The sequence below is a fragment of the Larimichthys crocea genome, chromosome XIII (assembly GCF_000972845.2).
Source record: "Larimichthys crocea isolate SSNF chromosome XIII, L_crocea_2.0, whole genome shotgun sequence".
Lineage (NCBI taxonomy): Eukaryota > Metazoa > Chordata > Actinopteri > Sciaenidae > Larimichthys > Larimichthys crocea.
In genome coordinates this window covers 15,237,247-15,257,771 of record NC_040023.1, presented here as the reverse complement: position 1 = coordinate 15,257,771, position 20,525 = coordinate 15,237,247, and the positions used below count along the sequence as shown (strand labels likewise).

The 20,525-nt window shown below is 43.4% G+C and overlaps 1 protein-coding gene across 2 annotated transcripts; it reads right to left on the bottom strand.

Annotated features, from left to right (window-relative positions):
* Positions 1–17: 17 nt before the first annotated feature.
* On the bottom strand, positions 18–20,367 carry lmtk3 (lemur tyrosine kinase 3). 2 transcript variants are annotated; one of them, XM_019261346.2, is made up of 16 exons: positions 19,803–20,367; positions 17,322–17,470; positions 16,791–16,938; positions 16,012–16,085; positions 15,634–15,752; positions 14,242–14,329; positions 12,854–13,002; positions 12,664–12,748; positions 12,439–12,560; positions 11,390–11,539; positions 5,028–11,277; positions 4,771–4,934; positions 4,458–4,591; positions 2,978–3,312; positions 2,808–2,892; positions 18–839 (listed from the first exon to the last, which is right to left on the bottom strand). In XM_019261346.2, exons 1-16 carry the CDS (start codon positions 19,891–19,893, stop codon positions 706–708), a joined length of 8,277 nt encoding a protein of 2,758 aa, XP_019116891.2. In that variant the 5' UTR covers positions 19,894–20,367; the 3' UTR covers positions 18–705. The 2 variants fall into 2 exon arrangements, with proteins under 2 accessions (XP_019116891.2, XP_019116892.2); XM_019261347.2 differs by having other exon boundaries at positions 17,337–17,470.
* Positions 20,368–20,525: the final 158 nt, after the last annotated feature.

The window sequence follows — 20,525 nt, the reverse complement described above, 5'->3', positions numbered from 1 at the left end:
AGAGAAATCTTTTCAGAACTAAAAGTATAAAGAAGCATAGCTTGTTTCATTTTTCGTGCAGTCTAAGAATACATCTAAAAGTAAACAGCTCTAAAATGATATTGTATACACTTGTATTATGATATTTGTACAAATGCAAATGAGTATTCTCAAATACAGGAGTCAAGCGATTTCTGTTCCAAACTGCTGCCTACAAGAACAACTGACTGACTGCGATGAAAAACGTCTTTAATAAAGAGAGGACTTGAATCCAAGCATTTACATAGACAGATGAATGACTAAAGAAAGAGTATTCCCATCGCACATCCGTGGGGAATAATACAACAAAATGAAGCAGGAAAAGAGAAGCTGGTACACAGCAAGACTCCCACTGCATAGCTGTCAAATCTGTTTCAGATTTTACAAAGCTCCAGGTTCCTCTTCTCCTAGCATATGCTGCCTTTTCCAAAGACTTTTGTAGCCGAAGGGCTATGAATAAACTCTGTAAATAGTGGCAGGCAGGAGCAACAACAACCCCTGTCATACAAAATCCTGTCGCTGGTAAAACCTGGAATGTGTCCAGCTTTTCGAACGGGAGTCTCATTCTTTCAGTTGCCTATTCAATAAAAAAATAGCCTCTGGGTGAATGGCTGGTTGTTGGGGTTAATTCATGGGCCAGTCCAAGAGGGTTCAGCCCTAAAGGTTCCCACGCTGACATACATAACTTCACACCAAGTGGGGGTCGTTGGCAGGACTGACAGTGAAGCGTGATGATGTCACTGGATTGGCCCCCACAGGTGACCTTGGTTTGATTGATAAATCCTCTTTCCTTTTTGATTCTTTGCTCTTGATGTTTGGCCCTGATGGAAAAAAAAACAACAAAAAAACAAAATCAAGCATGATGTGAAGACTGATAACAGCTATTGGGAGTGAACACCAGTATGACTTCATGACTTTCTTCTATATATCTTATCTTATCATATCTAGGTCTGGATGTCTTGCTCATATGTAGGAGTGGAGGGCATTTTACATGACCGTCATCTTATAATCCATTCAAGACACATGCCTTCAATACTACAGTAAGATATTAGCACCACACCAAATATAAGTCAGAAAATGATCTAATAATCTATGTCTATTAATACAATCACACTGTCAGACAGTTGTTTGTTAAAAATAACTCAAAGGGAATGCAGCCTTGTCTTTCAACGCTTTGAAGTTTCAACTTTTGAAGGCTACGAAAGATCATGAAAGCATCTAATTTTGGAGTTTCTAAATTTCTGTATATGTGCACAGCCCAAAGGAAATTCTGAGCCCAAACTTTGATTATTCTGTTAAATGAAGTGATCTGCGTACAAGATGGAGTGAGGAAGTCAAGAGAGCATATGAAAATGTGTTGGGGAAACACAGCTCGGGCTTGCATTGTTGAGCGCAGGATTTATGTCCCCACTCAGTTCCACATGTCACCATGTCGAGGGGGATAATTATAGAAGATTAATTCTGGCTGCATATATGGAGAGGAGATGGTTGAACGGAGGGTTTTCCATTTCGTTGGTTGGGGATGAATTAGAGGCTGTCAAGTTTTATTACGTCATTCTCCGGCTCAAGGTGGGGACTGAATGTTATGAAAAAAAAACATATTTCAGACTTATGCGCATCATCTTTATAGTCTGATAAGACTAAGAGTCTACAGCTGGGTAGCAGCTCTGTGATGCTGCACTTACATCCTGCCCAAGTGGCAACCTCCTTGGCTGTGAAGTGAAGCCAAGTGCCAAAAACTGCAGAATGGCCACTTGAGGCTGGCTACAGAACAATCCCACCTGTTCAAATTATATTAAGGCAAAGCTTGGCTGATTTGATTGACAGGTGGGTGTCATCACAGACGGCTTGTTTGAGCACCCAGGTGTCATTCAGCCCGCCTCAGGTCCACAGATGATCCACGTCTTTGCCGATGTTTAGATTAGCCAGGAGGTGGAAGAGGCTAAGATGTTGTTTACCATCTGAGTTTAGTACGTCAATTAGCACAAAACACAACATTTTAGGATGATGAGAATATGCTTTGCATTCATTTTGGTGACAATAAATGAAAATATTTTATAATTCATCAAAATTTCAGAGACAGAGAAACTTCCCCCAACCTATAAAATGTGGATCAATGACCTTCTACACCACTTGGTATTAGAGAAGATTTGTTACTCTACAAGAGGATGTATTAAAAATTTTTACTCTACATGGAAACCTTTTTTAAGTTATATAGAGAAATTGGATGTCGCTAATATTGGTGTTTAATATGACTGGTCCTGTATTGTGCATAATCTGCAACCCATAAGGACCGCTTCTGATTACATATTGAATCTTTAATTTTAATTTTAATTTATTTATTTTTATTTATTTGTGTGTTTTTTTTTTCTTTTTTAAATACATTTTCGTATATGTACTTTTGATATGTACAAGTGTCTGCTTACAAGCTCAATCAATATTGAATTGTCAAATGGTACAGTATTATTGTTGCAGGGATGGGGCTCTGTTGGAGCGAGGGGGGGTGATGTTTATATTTGTATTATTTCTGACCACTTAAGTTTCTGTACCTATGTACTTTGTACATTATGTCTTTTTGTATAAACATCAATAAAAAGACTTGGAGTAAAAAAAAAGAATTCAGAGACAGGAGACATTTAATTCAAAGCCAAAATTGTTAACCTCATGGTGGCACTAGAGGAAAATTCAGGGGATCATAAAGTCAGTAGGATTTGTCCTCTGGGAGCTATGAATGCTAACACGGCCGTATTCTACGTCTCATCATGAATGTGAGATGTTTATGATCTTACCACGCAAATCCAACTTGGTGCTTTTGACAGCCACTGGAGCTGGAGTGGTGGGCGATGAAGTGCTCAGCTCATTAGTTGGAGTTTCCTGTTGTAATCAAACAGAAGAGTGAGACTCCCTTTTATTTTATCTGACATGACCTCATATGAATAAATGATTGAAGGTAAGGTACCTGATCAAAAAGATAGATCGTGACATCATCAAAAAAGGACACATTTCGTCCTCTGTCCTTCTCTCGGTCCATCGGCTCCTTGGGTGATTTCAGCAGACTCCTCAGCCCGACACGTTTGTCCACGTCTGTTTCTGTGACAACAATCACTCTCCGGGAACTTTCATCCTCCTGCTCATCCTCCTCCTCATCGTCAGGGTCGCTTCCAGAGGAAAGACCTCTCCGTCTTCCGATCCGATTTCCAAGCGCACCGTCTCCAAATCCTCCTTTACCGGTGGGCGTGAGGGGAAGAGTCAGAGCAAGAGGAGGAAGGGCGAGGGACAGACGAGCTAGTTTTGCTGTGAAGAAGATAGAAGGGAAGAGTTGTTAGACAGGAAGACAAGAGTCCGAGATCTCATCTTACTGGAGGAAAGTACAAACTAGATTAGAGAAGGATTTAAGTAAATATTGACCAGAACTAAAACACATACAAGGACAGGAACGTTTTGGTCACCTTTAACAGATCACTTACATTAAACCAGGAACTGAAATATTATCACTATCACCTTTATGTATTTGTTTATTTATTAGGAAATTCCTTTAAAATTTGAATGATTTGCTGACAGCCAGACGGTTCCTCTCTTTGTTCTTCCCTTTTCTCTTCAAGATACTTTATTATGTTTTCTTATTTTGTAATATTTTATTTTTCTTTGTTTGCATTTTTTTCTGTGTCCTCTTTCTTTCTTTCTTTCTTTCTGTGTCCTCTTTCTTTCTTTCTTTCTGTGTACTCTTTCTTAAAAAAAAAAACACTACAATAACCATTGTGTTTTTTTTCTGTCTTGTCTTCAATATTATGAAAGCTCTTTTGCTGAAGTGTGTTTGCACTTCCTCTGCTATCCATGGCTGGGTTAAGACCAAGAGTCAATCTCGATGGCTGTGAAGTGAAACCAACGTGGAAGTGTCAAAGACTGCAGTTCATCAAACGTCTGCTTAAGGCTGGCTACAAAACAAGTCAGTCTCTATAAATCCCCATGTTAAAATGTCCAACTTCACAGCAGATGTCATGTTTACAGACTTTTACAAAGAAAAATATTCTGGTCTCTATAGCTAATTTTCCTGTTCATGCCAACCGTCTGGAGTCTGGATTTTGAATTATATATAGACTTAATGTTATACTTAATTGATAGCGTGGCTGCCTTGAGTTACAGGTGGGTGTATTATTAGGCGTCTTGTTTGAGCACCCAGCCGTCATTCAGCCCGCCCCAGGTCTGTCGATGATCCACGTCTTTGCTGATTCTTAGATTAGCCAACAGGCGGAGAGGCAGGACTATAAACATGGCAGTGACGTCACGCATACACTGTCCAGTTTTTATAACATCACAGAGTTAAATGATTGGGGTTAGGACTAAGGTTAAGTTCTGCTCAATAAAATTGCTTAACTGGCTAATGTAAATTTGTATTTAATTATCTCAGCCATTTAGTGTCACATGCATCATGAAGGTACCTTTCATTGCCTGGTTTGCAGTAGGCTGTGGCATGGCGACCTCAGGTTGTTCAATCACAGTGAGCGGCTCAGCTTTAGTTTCATCGGACTCGATGTGCGGCTGAATACTGGGCGAAGTTTCCTGCTCCTCGTTGCTACAACAACAAAAAACAATGAGTTAAAACATGAATATTAAAGGATCAGGCCATCAAAATCACAAAATAACATTTTCTCTTGTGATAACTTGCCACGCAGATTGGTTTGAATTGTCTGATATTTGTAATTTGAGTGAAACGACCCTATGCTATTCAGGATCGGCTCATGTTCGTCATACCTTTCATCCTCTTTTTGCTCTTTCACAGTGACCAGCTCAGCGCTGTTCTCTGTGATTTGTTCTCCCCAGGGCCGAAGCATCACTGTGTCTTTAACACTCGACCCCCAAAGCACATTTGTTTTCACATTTTCACAGAGGGAGAACTGCAACCTCTCCTCACACACCTGAAGCAACGACACGACACATTAAAGAGAGGTGAATAAACTCAGAGAGGTAATATAAGGAGCACAACAAACTACAAGAAAAAACATGCTCACCTGCATCATGAGGCCATTCTTTGTTGTCATCTTGGAGAGAGATCCCTGGTCTTTGACTTCAGATGTTTGGTTTAGGGATCTCTGGCTGTCATTCCTCTCCTCCTGAGGTGACAATTTGTCCTGAGCATCCAGGATCACATGTGGTGCAGACTCTGCCAGCTCATCAGAGTTATCAGAGATCCCGTCCTCCTTCAAATCCACCCTGCTCCCCTCAGTGAGTGGAGTGGAGCCACACATCTCCTCACATGTATTACTATCACTAACAATGCTGCTTTTCTGATCGGGTGTTTTCTTCAAAGACTCCAGGAGTTCCAGGTTTCCCAGAAAAAGGTCACCCAGAGAGTCCTCCTCATCCCCAGATATACAACACAACTGTTCGAGTTTTTCAAAATCCTCCAGAGGCTCCTCATCCAAATCTTTCCACTCAGAAATCAGCAGTTCTGGGAGATTGTTGAGGGGAACTTGTGGAGAGGATGAGTTTGCAGATGATGTTTTCTGGAACAGATTATTATGTTCGTCCTGCTTTTCTATGTCGGGTGTAAGGTTGCTCTCATCGGCCAGTGTTACATGCACAGAGGGGAGGTTCAGGTTGGCTGAGATCCCTATACTCTGAGTTGTAGCAGGTGGCTCTGAGACATCTGTGTTGTGAGTTGGGGAAATATACGTCTCTGTCTCGGTGCTAGTAATAAAGTCCTCTAGATTAATGTGACTAATAAACTCCTCTGCCTCTATAACAGATGGTGGTGGACTAGGAAAAGAGTCGTCTAAACTCTCCAATTTATCATCTTGCACATCAAGGTCTATGCTTGGTGGAGGGCTGGGGAAATCTACCGAGCTGAAATTGTCTACCTGTGGATATGACTGATCTATCTCCTCCTGTACATCAAGGTCATTGGGGCAAGAGATGGATTCGGATGGAAGAGATGTGTCTCTGTAATCTTCTTCTACGTTCATGATGCTCACTCCCTCTTCTATGTATTGCCATGGTCTCATTTCAGCCTCTGACTCTAAGCCTGACTCAACATTTTCCAGGTCTGCAAAGTTTATGTGAGGAGCTTCAGTGATGCAGATGGATATATTTGAGATTTTATTCTCTAAAGCGTGACTGAACTCTAAATTCGAGCTTGTTTCTTTGTCAACAAGCTCAGCTGATGTCTGCTCCTCTTTTTGGATCTCACAGAGGTGATTCTGGGGCCATCTGTTAAAATTTTGATTCTCCTCTGTCCCTGTGGAGTCTAGCAGACCTTCCCCGTCTCTAACTGTCTCTGCGCATGACGAACTATCTCCTTGCTCCAAGGTCTCCTGCTCCGGGATTTCTATATTCTCTACTTCAATGTCTGAGATTTCTCTCTTCAGGTCTTTGTTAAAGCTGCCAATTTCTTCGATGTTCTCAATGTTTTCTTCCTGTTGTATATCCACCACTTGGACAGTCTCTTGGTCATCACCATCTTTAGAGGCCCACTTTTCTTTCACGGTGAATCCTTGCATTTCATCGTTCCAGGTTTCTTCACAGCCCTCCAAGACGGCAGGGTGAGGTTCGCTTCCTGCAAGTTCATCGTTTTCTTCAGTCTCCCAAAATTCCTGACCCACGACGAGCCTCTCCCCAACCTCCCAGGCCTTATTACTGAACCCAGAGAAAAATTCAGATCTTAGTTCAGTGTCTTGGCACCTTCTTTCTGGAGAGGCCCACTGGTCATTTTCATCAGGCCACAAGCGTAAATCCCCTCCTGACTGTGAAAAACGGTGGCAGTCAAACTCTCCCCTAACCACACCGGATCCTGTACGTTCTTCATCCTCCTCCATGGCGCTCCATAACTCTTTCGTTTTCACATCCAGGCCCTCGCAGGAGTCTCTATCCGCATTGTTAGGAGAGTCCATCCGACTTGCAGTTCCTCTCAGGGGTGACTTTTCCTTCATGGCATTACTCAGCTCTGCGGCAGCCAGCTGTTTCTCCGTCTCTGTTGTGACCTTCTTGTCCTCGCTGCCGTCTAAGCAGCGCAGGTTTCTTAAGCCCAGCTCGTTGTGATCTAGACCAGGCCTCTCTTCATGTCCCTCAGCCTCTTCAACACCTGCCTCGGCCCAAGAGGGACACATCAGACCACTCACTTTATCATAGACAGACTTGCCATCATCACTTGGCTCCACTACTGACAGGGGTTCATCGCTAAGCGTGGCATCAGTGGTTTGAATGCCATACAACTTCGATAATCTCGACTCTCTGTTGTCAGATTGTGTTGGTGGTACAGAATCTTCAGTGTCATTTCCACATTTGAGGGAGTTCAGTGCAGTGAGATCAATATCCATCTCTGTAGCACTTGTGTAATCATTGTTGTTGGGCCTTAACACACAATCCTTGGACTGGCTGTCAGATACAGACTCGATCAAAACGTTTGCCTCAGCGATGGTCTTGGAATGTAGATTTAAATCGTTCTCTGCAGAGTCTGTTATCTGAGCAATGATGCCCCCTGTGAAGTGGTTGTCTATCGGATACCCACCGCTGTGTGGGAGCCCTTTCAGTGACTCATCATCTAATTTTGAGAACAACGTATCAATTAAGTCAACACAGTCCATGGCCTGAGGATCATCACACTGCATTGTGGACTTTTTATTCTCGATTGGGAAAATGCCAGAATCGTCTCTCTGTGTTGACTCCAGCCCTTTGTTTAGTTTATCTTTGTCATCACCTAAATGAGAGACGGCATTTTCTGGATCATTTGAACCTAGGACACTTTCAATCGTCGTCTTCTCTGACATCTGTATACTGTTCTTTAAGGGGCTCTTTTCTCCCATCTCTCCCTCCTCCTCAGTTTTTTCCTCTATCCCTGTCAACGTCCCTCGATCCCCGCCACGAGCACTACTCGGCCTGGGGGTGATAAGTCCATCACTGCTCCTCCTGTTTAACCCGTCCCCCTCCCAGTCACTATCTGAGAAATAGGCAGAGTCTCGATGTGGCGTTTCATTTCCCAGAGCTCGCCACCCACCATTTCCAACTCCTCCTCCTCCTCCGCTGCTCATCCATGAGTCACTAGGTGTGAGGCAGTCGGCTGAGTTGGAAGTCATAGGTGACAGGACTGAGTCAGTAGGGGTGATGAGTGAGACATCAGTGGACGGGTCCCAGTCTGGAGTGGTTGGAGTGCCAGCGGGAGTGGGTGCCTTTTGAGCAATGTGACAGTGCTTTTCTTCATCGGTGTCGTTGTGCTGAGGTAAATTTTCATCATTTTGAGAACCCAAATCTGCTGCGATGAGTTCAGAGTCTACTGCAGAAACTTTATCGCTGCAGTCAGGATCATGTGATGTGATATCAGTCTTCCCACATGTTTGATCTCCTCTCTCGGGGCTGCTGGCCTGTAGCTTATCTTTCATTATCTCCCCATTTCCTATAATAGCAGCCTTCTGACTATCTGTTTCATTTGTAATTAGTGATTTGTTCTCACGCAGTAGCACAGTGTTGGATTCGTTAACACTTTCCGTGAGCTCAGGAGGAGGGTGCTCTAAGAGATCTGTTTGCTCTCCTCTGGCAGGTAAGGCAGGGCCGTCTGAACACTCCTCCGCTTCTTTCTGACATGAAAGTGTTTGGTTATGCAGAAGACCGTTCTTGGGCATGATTTCTGAAAACACAAACTCACCAGATTGGCAGTGGTCAGCATTGCTTTCTTGACTGTCCGCCTTGAGAGGCTGTTTATTGGATCCTATGTGAAGGATTGGGATCTCAGGTCTCATCGAAATCTTTATCTCGCTCTTTTTAGCACGCTTGGTCACTTGGGCGTAGATGGCCTCAGTTTGTGGGTCATCTTTACCTTTTGCTCGCATGGAGATCTCTGACTGAAATCTGATGGTCTGAGCGGAGTTTGGGTCAATGCATATGGACTCATATTCAGGAGACAGTGGAGTAGGGGAGTAAGACGAGTCTGTTTTCTTTTTGTTTGTGGCGGCGTTTTGTCTTGATATGATTTCAGTCAGGAAGGTCTCCGCTGATTGGATCTCCTTCAGGAACTCCTCTCTGGTCATTTCTGTTCTCCGAGGCCCCTTCTCAGTCTGCTGCTGTTCAGACTCCTGCTTCCCGATGGTGATCTCAGAAAGGAGAGAGCGGGATCTCCGTATACCCTTTGAATAGGCTTCCTCAGCTTCAGTGTAAGAGGGAAGACCTGGAGCACAGACGTAGGGTCGCAATCTGGATCCTGCAGGATAGAGGTATTTTACTGGATCGCCTTCTAATCCTCCCTGTACGTCTGTGTCCATCCTTCCTGTGTCGATTTCTGTCAGGAAAAGATCCCTCTGGAATGATTCTTTAGTGATCGTAATGTCCTCCGTGGCTCCCGATCTGCTGTTGCATTTCTCTGGCCCCCATGACCCCAGCTCCGTGATCAGCGACTGGGAGCGTCGCATCCCTCTGTTAGGCTGTAAAAAGTTGCCCCATCTCTCTCCATCTCTTTTTTCCTCCTTCTCCTCATCCTCCCATGAAGCCTCTGACTTGGACTCACTAGACTCTGTCACGCTAGATATTTCTGTCAAAAACAGATGCATGGGGGATTTCTTGGCAGCGGCCACACGTTCTGCCTGAAGTTCAGCATCCTCCTTCCAAATGTTAGGTAGGATGGTGTCAAGGCGTGACTGAGTCCTTTTCATCCCCCTGGAGAAGAGTTCTGCACAGCCCGGGTCTGCATCTTCAGATAGGCTGGAGTGAGTGACAGTAGTCCCACCGCTGGGTCTTTCAGGGGACATGAATGGAGAGTCATCCTCATCCGAGTAGGTGGGACTGGATGAAGACTGTCTGTCAATTTGGGGGTTTGTGGGCTGAGGGCGGGGTAAATTGCGATAAATAGGACGCAAAGGGTTTTCTCGACGTATGGGAGAGTCAAAGTCTTTTGCACGAGAATGAGAAGTCTCCCTGGAGTTGTGTAATGAGTGCCTGGTACCACCCTCTCTCTCAGACAAGTCACAGGATAGTGGGTCTTTATTGGATCTCTGTATCTGCGGCTTATTGTATCTTGAATAACTGTCTGCTGTGTTGTAACTGGGGCAGGTTCTTTGGGGTTTGGAGTGGGGAGGGAGAGGTGGAGGACACATCTGAGGAGGCTGGGGGTAAATCGGATGGCTCGATGGGGGGAGGGAGGGGGAAAGGGACGGTGATGGGGGTAGAGTCTGTCTGGCCCGATGGAGCCCCAGGTGATCGAAGGTAGAAGGTGGGCAGCTGCTCATGTGATGGGGATCTGTTTCGATTTTTCCAGTGATGCTGTAGTGAGGCAGTCCTCTATATCCGAGCGGAGGGGCAGGGAGTGGGCGTGAGTGAAGGTGGTTGGCTGATGACATGGACATAGAGCGAGGCTTAGGAGGAAGGACCGGGGCTTGAGAACTCGTGGACGATTTTTTATCTGCCTCGCTGCTCTTTTTCCTCTCCTCTTCATCATCGTCCCCTAAATCGACGACTGAGAAGTCAGTCACTCTGCTCGAAGTGTCTCTGAATTCAGCCACACCTGTGTTAGGCACCTGGAGTTGAACCTCGCTTGATCTCACAGTCTGGAGGCCCTTTCCACACTTGTCAGAAGAACAATAAGGGACTCGCTCTTTTCCCAGCATTCCACTGCGAATCTCCACCAGCTCCATGTCTCCAGCCGAAATCGAGTCAGAGCGGAAAGAGGCATGGGTCTTCCCTTTAAGAGTTGGCGACTTGTCCTGGGGAGTGTGCTCCTCTAATCTGATGTAGTACTCGCTGGCGAGGGACGGACTCCGGGCGCTTATCACTGGGACCACAGTGGGAGTGTCCAAAGACTGTCTGTGGTTATTGTTCACAGTCGGGATTGGCTGAGGAGGTGGAAGAGGTTTGTAGCCTCGTCTGGCATGGGCCTTTTCCCAAAAATACTCAAAGTTCAAGCCTTTGCTAGTTTCAGTAACTGTCAGGATGTCATCCAGTTCAGACGAGGACGGCGTGATACAGTTCCCCACAGGGTCCAGTAGCGGGTAGGAGTTGTCTCTGTCTTCCCTGCCGTAGTCTCTCTCCCTTTGCCGCTCGTTTGCTGCAGTCTGGAAGGCAGGGGGACGGAGTAAGTCCCAGCGTCTTTCAAACGACTCCTCGCTCTCCCCTCTCCTTCCTCTGCCCTCCTCATATTCCTCATCCTCTTCATCTTCTTCCCCGACACTCCCCCTCGTCATTCCTCGCTCGGCAGCCAGGAGCGAGGAGAGGAGGAGGAATATCTCCGCTACAGAAGGGCGTTGCGATGGAGGTAGCCAGCAGGACTGCATGATCTCATACCTTTAGGCAGGAGAGACAAACAGAGGAGGTAAGTTTGGAGAGACACAATTAGGGCATTATTACTTCCCAATAACATAATCATCATCAATACACTTAGTGAATGAGTACTGACCAGTAGTCTGCATGGGAGAGTTTGAGTCTGGGCTGGGCCAGCGTGATCTGTCTCTCCCTAATGACAAAGGTCAGCACCTCTTCGTCGCTCAGGTGTCTGTGAGGCTGAGAGCCAAACTCAAACAGCTCCCATATAACCACCCCCAAGGACCTGAAAGAAACAGAAGATGTAGAGATGGTGAGAGACTAATCTTTACAGACATCTTAGTCTGAGTCTTTGTTATGTAATACTTCAACAACAGCAACACCTTGTCTCATACAGAGCCTGAGACTGAGAGGCACAACAGGAAGAAGCAGGTGAAAAGATATTCTGTTGGTTATGTTATTAGAGTCGTGTTGTTATATTATTCAAGCAAACATCTTGTTTAAAGACGGAGTAAGATCATCATTCACCATCATTTCCTCTGTGTTTTCTACTTGTGTGTTTTGTTTCTAGACTGTCCTCTTGTTGGTTCATTCAACAAAACATTGAACTGGAGTTTGTACTATCAGAGGCTGAGAGTTCAGTCCATTACTAGGACTGCTGACAAACAGTCACACTGACTGTGTTAAGTATTTGTGGTAGGATTAATTAGAGAAACATTTCAAAACATCTGCCCTTGTGTCTTTAGTTTCCACTTGAAACTTAGGGTTTGATTTTGGGACAAAATCAAGTTCTTAACTGGGACTACAAACAAGAAACAGTCTGATATTGGTTTCATAAGCAAATAAGAAAATCAATGCTATGAGACCGGTGGAGACAGAGACAGAGACAGAGACAGAGAAATCGATACACCAAATAGACTCCTTGGCCACTTCATAAGGTGCACCTATACAAGCTCTGACACATAAACCACCATCACAAAGTTTATAATGGCTAAAGTTTTTTTTGCCCTCAATATTGTGCAGTGCAGTTTACCTCAATAATAAACATACAGATAAATTAATCAATTATAGATACAGATAAACAAGCATGAGCTGGGTGTTACCCAGGTGTTGTCAGCCCGGCTTGTTGATGCTGATTTTTCAGCAGCACTGGATATAAAGAGCTCTGAAGGTTTTAAAACTTACCACACATTGCTGGTCTTGGTTTGGTCTGTAACTATAAGAGATCCTCTGTACTCCTCCAGGAGCTCAGGAGCAATCCAGCGTAGAGGGATCCACAGCTTGTCTGGAGTTAGGTAATAATCCTCCTTCAAAAAGACACAAAGAATTAATTTTCATGAAAAAAATGATGTCTTTATTTACATTATTTAAAAAAATCATGCACTTTAATACACACACAGATCCAAGTACCTTATAATGGTTGTGTGAAAGGCCATAGTCGCCTATCCTCACAGTGAGGTCTGAGGTCAGCAGGCAGTTTCTTAGCGCCAGATCACTGCAGAGAGTAAAACACACCCTCTGATTATCAGCCCCATTGAAAAGAGAGACACACTCTTTCTATCCGAGAGATACAACCTTGTTTGAAGACTTCATTACTGACCTGTGGATGTAGTTGTTTTCATGGAGGTGCAGCAGACCGGAGGTGATCTCAAAAGCCATCCTCTGCAAAGTCAAGAGGTCCCTAGTCGGCAGGTCAGGGGTCATCCCGTCTGACTTCCGCTGGGCTCTCAGATATCTCTTCAGGTCACCCTGTTTGTACACACATAATAATGCAAGCAGTGAACTGCATGGTAGCTTAAATAGAAGACAAGCTAATGGCAGTAGGGCGGCCAAAAAAACAGAGATAAAACTTGCAGGCAACACCATATAGGCGGAGGGGATATTTGTGACTTCTGCAGTAAATCCGTCTCTTTTTAGGTGTTTTACAGCACAGAGCTTCAAAAGAAGCAGGGGAATTGGTAATGAGTTGCCAGCTTTTGTGTTAGTCATCGGTGCTTGTGGAAGGGCAAGGGAATAAAATGAGGACTACATAAAAGGATGAAAAATATCCACGAGGAAAGGACAATAGGAGACTGTATCCAACGGAAAAATAGCAGTCTATAAGGGCACGAGTGTTGTTTGGCTTCTTTCACTGTAATTGATCTGCTTGTCTCTTTGAGTCCACTCGTATGGTTTTCTTAATCAGCCAGTGATTAAGCCAGCTTAGGGAAGGAAAACAACCCAAATATAGAGATGCAAAACAGATTTCAGTTTCCCTGAAACCTTTATACTTCTAATAATTTGTCTTTTCTGCAGCGAATAATACACAAAACTACTTACATAAAATGACAGTAAATCAAAGAGTGAATGGAGGAAAAAGCCTGGTGAAAATAAAATAACATTTTTGTGCAACTAAAACACAAATGCAAAAGCTGCTGTTAAAACAAAATAGCTTTTATGCCGATTAATGCTGGTATGACAATAAGCACTTTGTTATGAGTTTTCAGAGCAAAATGAGTCAAACTAAACAACTCTAAAGAAACATTTGCTCATAAATTTTAGATTTCAAAAACAAATGTTAACCTTAAAATGATACACAGCTTCACTAATGATGTAGTCAAAGGCCTTTTTAAGATGTTATTTACTCTACCCTCCTGTATGTCCCATATTCAAATACATGTGTAGCGACCACTGTCAATTAAAAAGGGCAGTTAAGAGGCTAAGCAGGCTCTTTACTGTGACTCAATCAAACAAGAAAATCCACAGTCACGTCAGACAACTTGTCATAACACAACGAAACATAACAAAACGAGATACTCAAGCGCAACACAACCTCTGAATCCTGACACCAAGTGAACAGATAAATAAGGTGAAACCACACGACCACACGCCCTGTGCCAATTACCGGGAATGATAGTGATCTAGAGAACGCGTGCGATCCAAACATATAAACAACACAAGCTACAAGCACACACATTTTGGCTCCTTACAGGATGGTTTGAAACTCACCAGTTGACAGAACTCCATCACCAGGAGGAAGGGGATGCTCTCACTGCACTGCCCCAAACACTGAAGGATGTTGGGATGTTTAAGGCTCCTGAAGGAAGAGAAACCAGATGGATGGATACATTAAAGTATGTATGTATGTATGTGTGTGTGTAGAAACTGGGCTACAAGAGAAGAGAAAATAACAGGACAAAGGGAGGGTTTGGGCTTGTGATGTAAACAGCATATGAAAGTGTGTGAAAACACACCCTTCTCGGTGTACATTTGTGTGTGTGTGTGTGTGTGTGTGTCTGTGTGTGTGTAAGGATGGTGCTTGTTGTTGTGGGTTTTGCCCAGAGATAGGAAGAGAGAAAAAGAACAGACAGGCCTGTCCTTGGATGCGTCTTGTGTGTGTGTGTGTGTGTGTGTGTGTGTGTGTGTGTGTGAGAGGACAGCCAAAATGCTACTCAGATTCTGAGTCAAACACACTAAATAGGTCGGTTCTGTTCTCATCGTCTCATCTGCAGTACCATTACCAATCTAACAAAATGTTTTAGTTTATGTGGCTAGTTGTGACACATTCCTCCGCTAGCAAATAAAAAGTCAACTTCATAAGCAATAAAATTCAAGTTAAATAAGTTAAATACAGCCTTACTTAGTCTGGTATGACCACTGACAGTGTAAAGAATGGACAGTGTAAGCGTAATGTCACCCGTAGGTTTGGCTGTACTGCCTCTTTGCCTCAGCTAATCTAAAAATCAGCAAAGACATGGATCATTGGTGGACCTCAGGCGGGCTGAATGACCCCTGGTTGCTCAAACAAGCCATCTGTAACGGCTTCTACATGTCAATCAAAGCAGCCACGCTGTTAATTATGCACAACTTTAAGCCTTAATATAATTTGAACGGGTGAGTTAAATAAAAATTCAGTCTCGTTACAGTTGTCATGAACAGGGAAATTAGCTATAGAGACCAAAACTGTTTTTTGTACCAGGCTGTAAACATGTTTATTCTTGCTGTGAAGTTAGACATTTTAAATGGGGGATTGACTTTTTCTGTAGCCAGCCTCAAGTGGCTGTTTGAGGAACTGCAGTTTTTGCCAATTGGGTATGACCGTAGAACAGACTTCTCCAATGTCTTCTACTTGTGCTACAGTTATTCTAAATTTACTATTATCAAATAATAAAAACATACTTTGCTCACAGTGGTTGCTGTTAAGTAATAACAGCAGCACGCAGCTACAAATATGGATTTAGGTTCATTATTTGTCTGCATACAAATGGGATACTCTGTTAACTGGCCACGTCATTGGATGCACTTGCGTCGTCCATTGTGTTCCAATATAGCCATATATTCTTCTCACATTAAGTGTCCAAAAAAAGACAGAGTAACCGAGTTTCAGAAGTTTCTCCTCACCTGTATGGCTCAGATTCAGCCAAAAACTTCCTCTGCTCCAGAGGGCTGGCACTGACACGCAGCTCCTTCACCACGGCTTGAGAGGAGCTGCAGTCACACAGCACTTCAGCCAGGATCACCTAGGAGAGATCGGTGGACAATAATGTGGAAGAGTGCCCAGGAGAAGGAGACTGGCAGTAAAAGAACTATTTTAAGATAAGACTCCCGATCTGGCTGCTAGCCAGTATTAAATATAACAAAGCAGAGCATGCTGTAAAAGATAAATTGATGATATGGCGCCATATAAATAAAATTGGATTGAAAATTTAACTCTATGATGTGGGTCATATTTTATATGATGAAACTATGATATCTGCATGTGAGCGGCGATCATGTTACCTTTCCGAACCAGCCATTTCCAATCTCCTGAAGGTAGTTTAAAGCGTGTCTTTTGAAGCACTGAGACTTGGAGTCTGTAAAAAAAAATGAAGAAGAGAAATAAAAAAAGATCAGGGTCATACAGACATCATAATTTGATGTTTTTATGACATTTATCTCCCAACAAAAGAAAAAAATCACTTAAAAAAACTGGTGGCTCTGAAACTAGTTTTAATATGACAAAATCCTGCTCATCATAAACTCAGACTGAAGCAGTGTTGTCGTAAAGACCACTTAAAACCAAGACCAAGGCATGACCAAGACCAGAGTGTATCAAGATTGAGACTTTGAGGGGTTGAGACGAAGTCAAGACCAAGACCAAGGCAGGGCGAGACAGAGTCAAGACAACCAGACCAATTAACAATGTTTCCGAGACCAAGACCTTCAAAAAGTGATCTTGAGATCGATCTCGAGTACTGCAACACTGGATTTAAGTTGAGAAACATGCAGTAAATAAATGTGAAAACAGACTTCTTGTGTCAAACTTTGTACATTATGCACTGAACATCAAGCAAAACTCATTTTTGAGTGTCCTGCTCATACAGAGCACTGATGCAGAATTTTCTCAGATCACAGTTTCCTCTCTCTGAAGGTTAGCAGCTGTTTGTACACTCAGATTGAGACTTTTAATGGATTCAAGTCAGTGACTCAACAGGCAACAGACTTGGGAGGACTTGAGCACAGCATAGTGATTCAGCTTCAAAGCTGTGCTGAGAGTCAAAAAACAGAAGACTTGTTACCTGCTCCATCCTGCAGGGCGGGGCAGTTGGGCCTGTCTCTGACTGGCAAGGTGTAAACCTCAGGGAGGGAGGGACATGACGACAGGCTGTCCTCCTGGATGGGACTGGAGCCTCCAGAGCACTCCTCCCCGTCTGCATTGTCGAACTCCTGTTTGAGCCACAACAGCACAGAAAAATCACAATACTTGTATAATTTAAAATGTAAAATAAACTCCACTCTCTCGCTTAATAACATGGCTGGATTTAGCAGTAACTATCAAGGGCAGACAATGAGAAAGCAGCCAGTCTGAACTAATGACACCCTGTCTGCCAGCTCAACAACAACACTGTCGGGTCAAACGATGGAGGCTTAGTCAAGATTAGACAGAGAGATGATTATTGACCATTTCTGCTTCATTAAATCCGAATTATTGACTCTTGTTTCCATACAGCTTATCAAGTCAAAAAAACAAACAAAAAAAAACATACAGACGTGCACAAAAAAGGTGTGAAAAAACAAAGAAAGCAGAGAGAGGTGAATAAATCTCTTACATGTTGAAGACTTACATTGAACCCCACTCCTCCTCTCTTACAGCACAGGCAGGTCAGGAGCAGCAGAACAAAAGAGACGAGCCCCGAGCAAGAGATGAGGATGACGACGTAGGGTGGAGGAGAGAGGGACGCAGCCCTGGACTGAGAAACTGAGAGGAAAGAGAGGGAGAAAATACAACGGGAGAGAAAGATTTAATATGGAAATTCAGGGTATTTGTGCTTCTATAAGGGGGGGGGCACACTGTTAGGTTTGAGTCAGTGAGAAGGAAAAGAGAGATTTCACTGAATCAGAAAAGTGTCTTGTTACATAGGTGTTTTGTTTAGAGGGAAACCATTGGAGCGTTTTCTTAGTGGCAGGTTTGAGACATAGTGGAGTCAACCCCAATGGACAGCTTGCATCAGGGATTTGGGGGGTAAAAAGCAGGAGAAGAAAGCTGAAGATAAAAAAAATAAATAAACGATTGTCTGAATCAGTAAAAGAAAAGAGACTGGAATTAAAGTTTGAAAGTGGGATAATATACCATTCCAGTAAGGAAAAAAGCATGGGGAAAAGGGGGAATATCAGAAATGGCATTCCACTCAGGAAACACAGTTAAGAAGCAGGGGAGGGAGGTGGCTGGAGTTGTCATTTAGGTAAAAAAAGGAGCGCTAAATTGGGAAGGGTTGGAAACTTGGAAAAGAATTACTCAAATCAGGAAGGTTTACTACTCAGGTGAGAGAGGGAGGGATCGGGACATTTGATATTTGTACCTCAACGTAGTCGATTGTGGGAAGTGAACCATCTGTAGAAAAGAAAACGGGCAGGGCACGGTGGTTAAATACCCTTCAGGTATTATCTATAGGTTTCATTTAAATACTACGTAAAACATTACATCACTTGACAAGAGAGAGAGGAACAATGGCACCTTGAGACAGTCACAAGGTGTCCAACTCACGCTTATAAACATATAGCGAAGGACTTATGAATGAAATATAAGCATTAATATTTAAACCTAGCTGTGTAAACAAAGCAGCATTTTAAACTGTAAGAATAACATTAGAAAAGTAGGAATTTCACCACTCTAAACCCAAAACAAACCTTTAAAGCTGCATTTTACTGATATTAAAAACACATTTAACACTTAAAAAAATGCTACATGACAATTTCAAATAAGTATAAACATGAGGAAATAATAAAAATGCATTTGGGAAAATAATCCAGGGAGTTACATAAACAGTTATATTGAAGCTATACCATAAAATATATGACTTGACTGTGCTGTTATATAATATCCATTTCAGTCTGTGTACCCAAAATGCATTCATTCATACAGTCATGATATTGTAAACGCTGCATTCATCAATTTTAAAGTATGTTTAATAATTTACAGACTTGATAAATATTGTAAAAAAGAGGATCACGATTCCCCAAAAGTAAAAAAAAAAATCTAAGGCATGAAGTGATTTTCTTTTATTTGCATGATAAATATGTCATTTCAATTAAGCACCTTTGTTTTCTTGCTTAGATAAAGTTGTACAAGACTACATAATTCACTTGTTTCACATATTCCGAGCGGAGATAAGTAAAAATGTGTTCGGCATATAAAACAAGCTTCGTACCCAATCTGTACACTGGATTTCAATCAATTATAATCAGCCTTGCATGAGTTTTAGCTCATAAAAACAGAGAGACGCAGCTAATTGTTGATATATAATTGTTAATCATTGCACCTGCAAAACTAAATATGAAAACTCAATTACCCCTCTTGGCAGTGTGGCCCCCTAAACATGCACCACAAACATATAACTGGTGGCTCAAATCCTGATTCCTGTGCAGTGCTATTCTTTCATCTTTCCCTAGACAGATGTCCAGACAGACACTGCATATAAATAGGAACCTTACAGGGCCTTTTCCACCAGCCCCGGTGCCAGCAGCTCTTATCAAAACAATACACCACAATACAATGACTGCACACATTACACAAACACAACACTCTGCCAGATCTTTGGAGGGGGGAAAAGGCATATTCAGATTGAGAAAAATAAAGATGCCAGCACTGGTTAATAGGCTAAATAATCTCCAGTGCCTTGCGGAGGCTATTTATAGATGAAATATCTCGCACTGGCCGACGATTTTAGCTTGCTGTTCACACAGTATATGCTGTTTTTAAATGCCATCGATGTGCTGTGAGGCCCGAGATCGAAACCCACCACCCCCACCCCCTAATATTTTCATCACTGCATGCAAATATGGTACCCTACCCATCACCAAATCAGCCTCGCTGCTGTTTTGATTAAAGTCTGCCACGTACTGCAATAATAATTCGCATCATGTCTCAGACTGATAATACAGTATATACCCCCCATCTCCCCTCCGCTTAATGTAGAGAGAGGCCTTTTCATAACTGGCTACATCCCCCCCCTCATTCTTTCTCCAGCATCACTGACAGGTTTTTAAAACCCTCCTCCTCCTCCTCCTCCTCCACCTCCGACTCCTCTCACCTTCCCTCTGCGGGGCCCCGAGGGCTCTCTCCGGGCTGAAGTACGACATGATCCCCGCCAGCGCTACCATCACCCAGCAGTGTGGCCGCATCGTCGCCGCGTCCGGAGCAACAACAACACCATCCGAGCGACGCTGCCGACTGTCGGTGTCGGTGTGCTCCTCTCTCCCGTCCCCCCCGCCACGGTCTGTACCGTCTCCGGGCACACGCTGTCTCTGTCTCCCCCCTCCGCTTTTCTCCCAATAATAAAGAGCGTCTCCTTTGCCTTCCTTGTTGTGCTCCCCCCTCCTCCTCAACCACCTCCTCCTCCTCCTCTAATCCGCAATTAAACACGGTGTGTGAGATGCTCTATTGTGCATCCTCAGCCCTACCTCCATCTGTGTGTGGAGCACCGCTGAAAACAACCACCCGCTATACCTCCTCTTATATACACATATATATATTTCTTTCTCCCCCCCTCTCTCTATCTCTCAGGGTTGGAGGGTTGTCTGTGTTTTTCTCCTCCGCCAGCCTACGTCAGACACACACGGCGCGCATTGTCATGCTCCAGCTTGATCATCATAATGCTCCAGAAAAGGAAGAAAAAAAAATGTGGTAATGTTCCCACAAGGAGCTGTTGCTGTACGAGTTTATTGGATTTTAAATCTCTTAAAGTATCATTATATGAGCTTTTTTTTATTATAAATAATAAAAAATGAATGTTAATTGAGAGCCTGGATAGAGT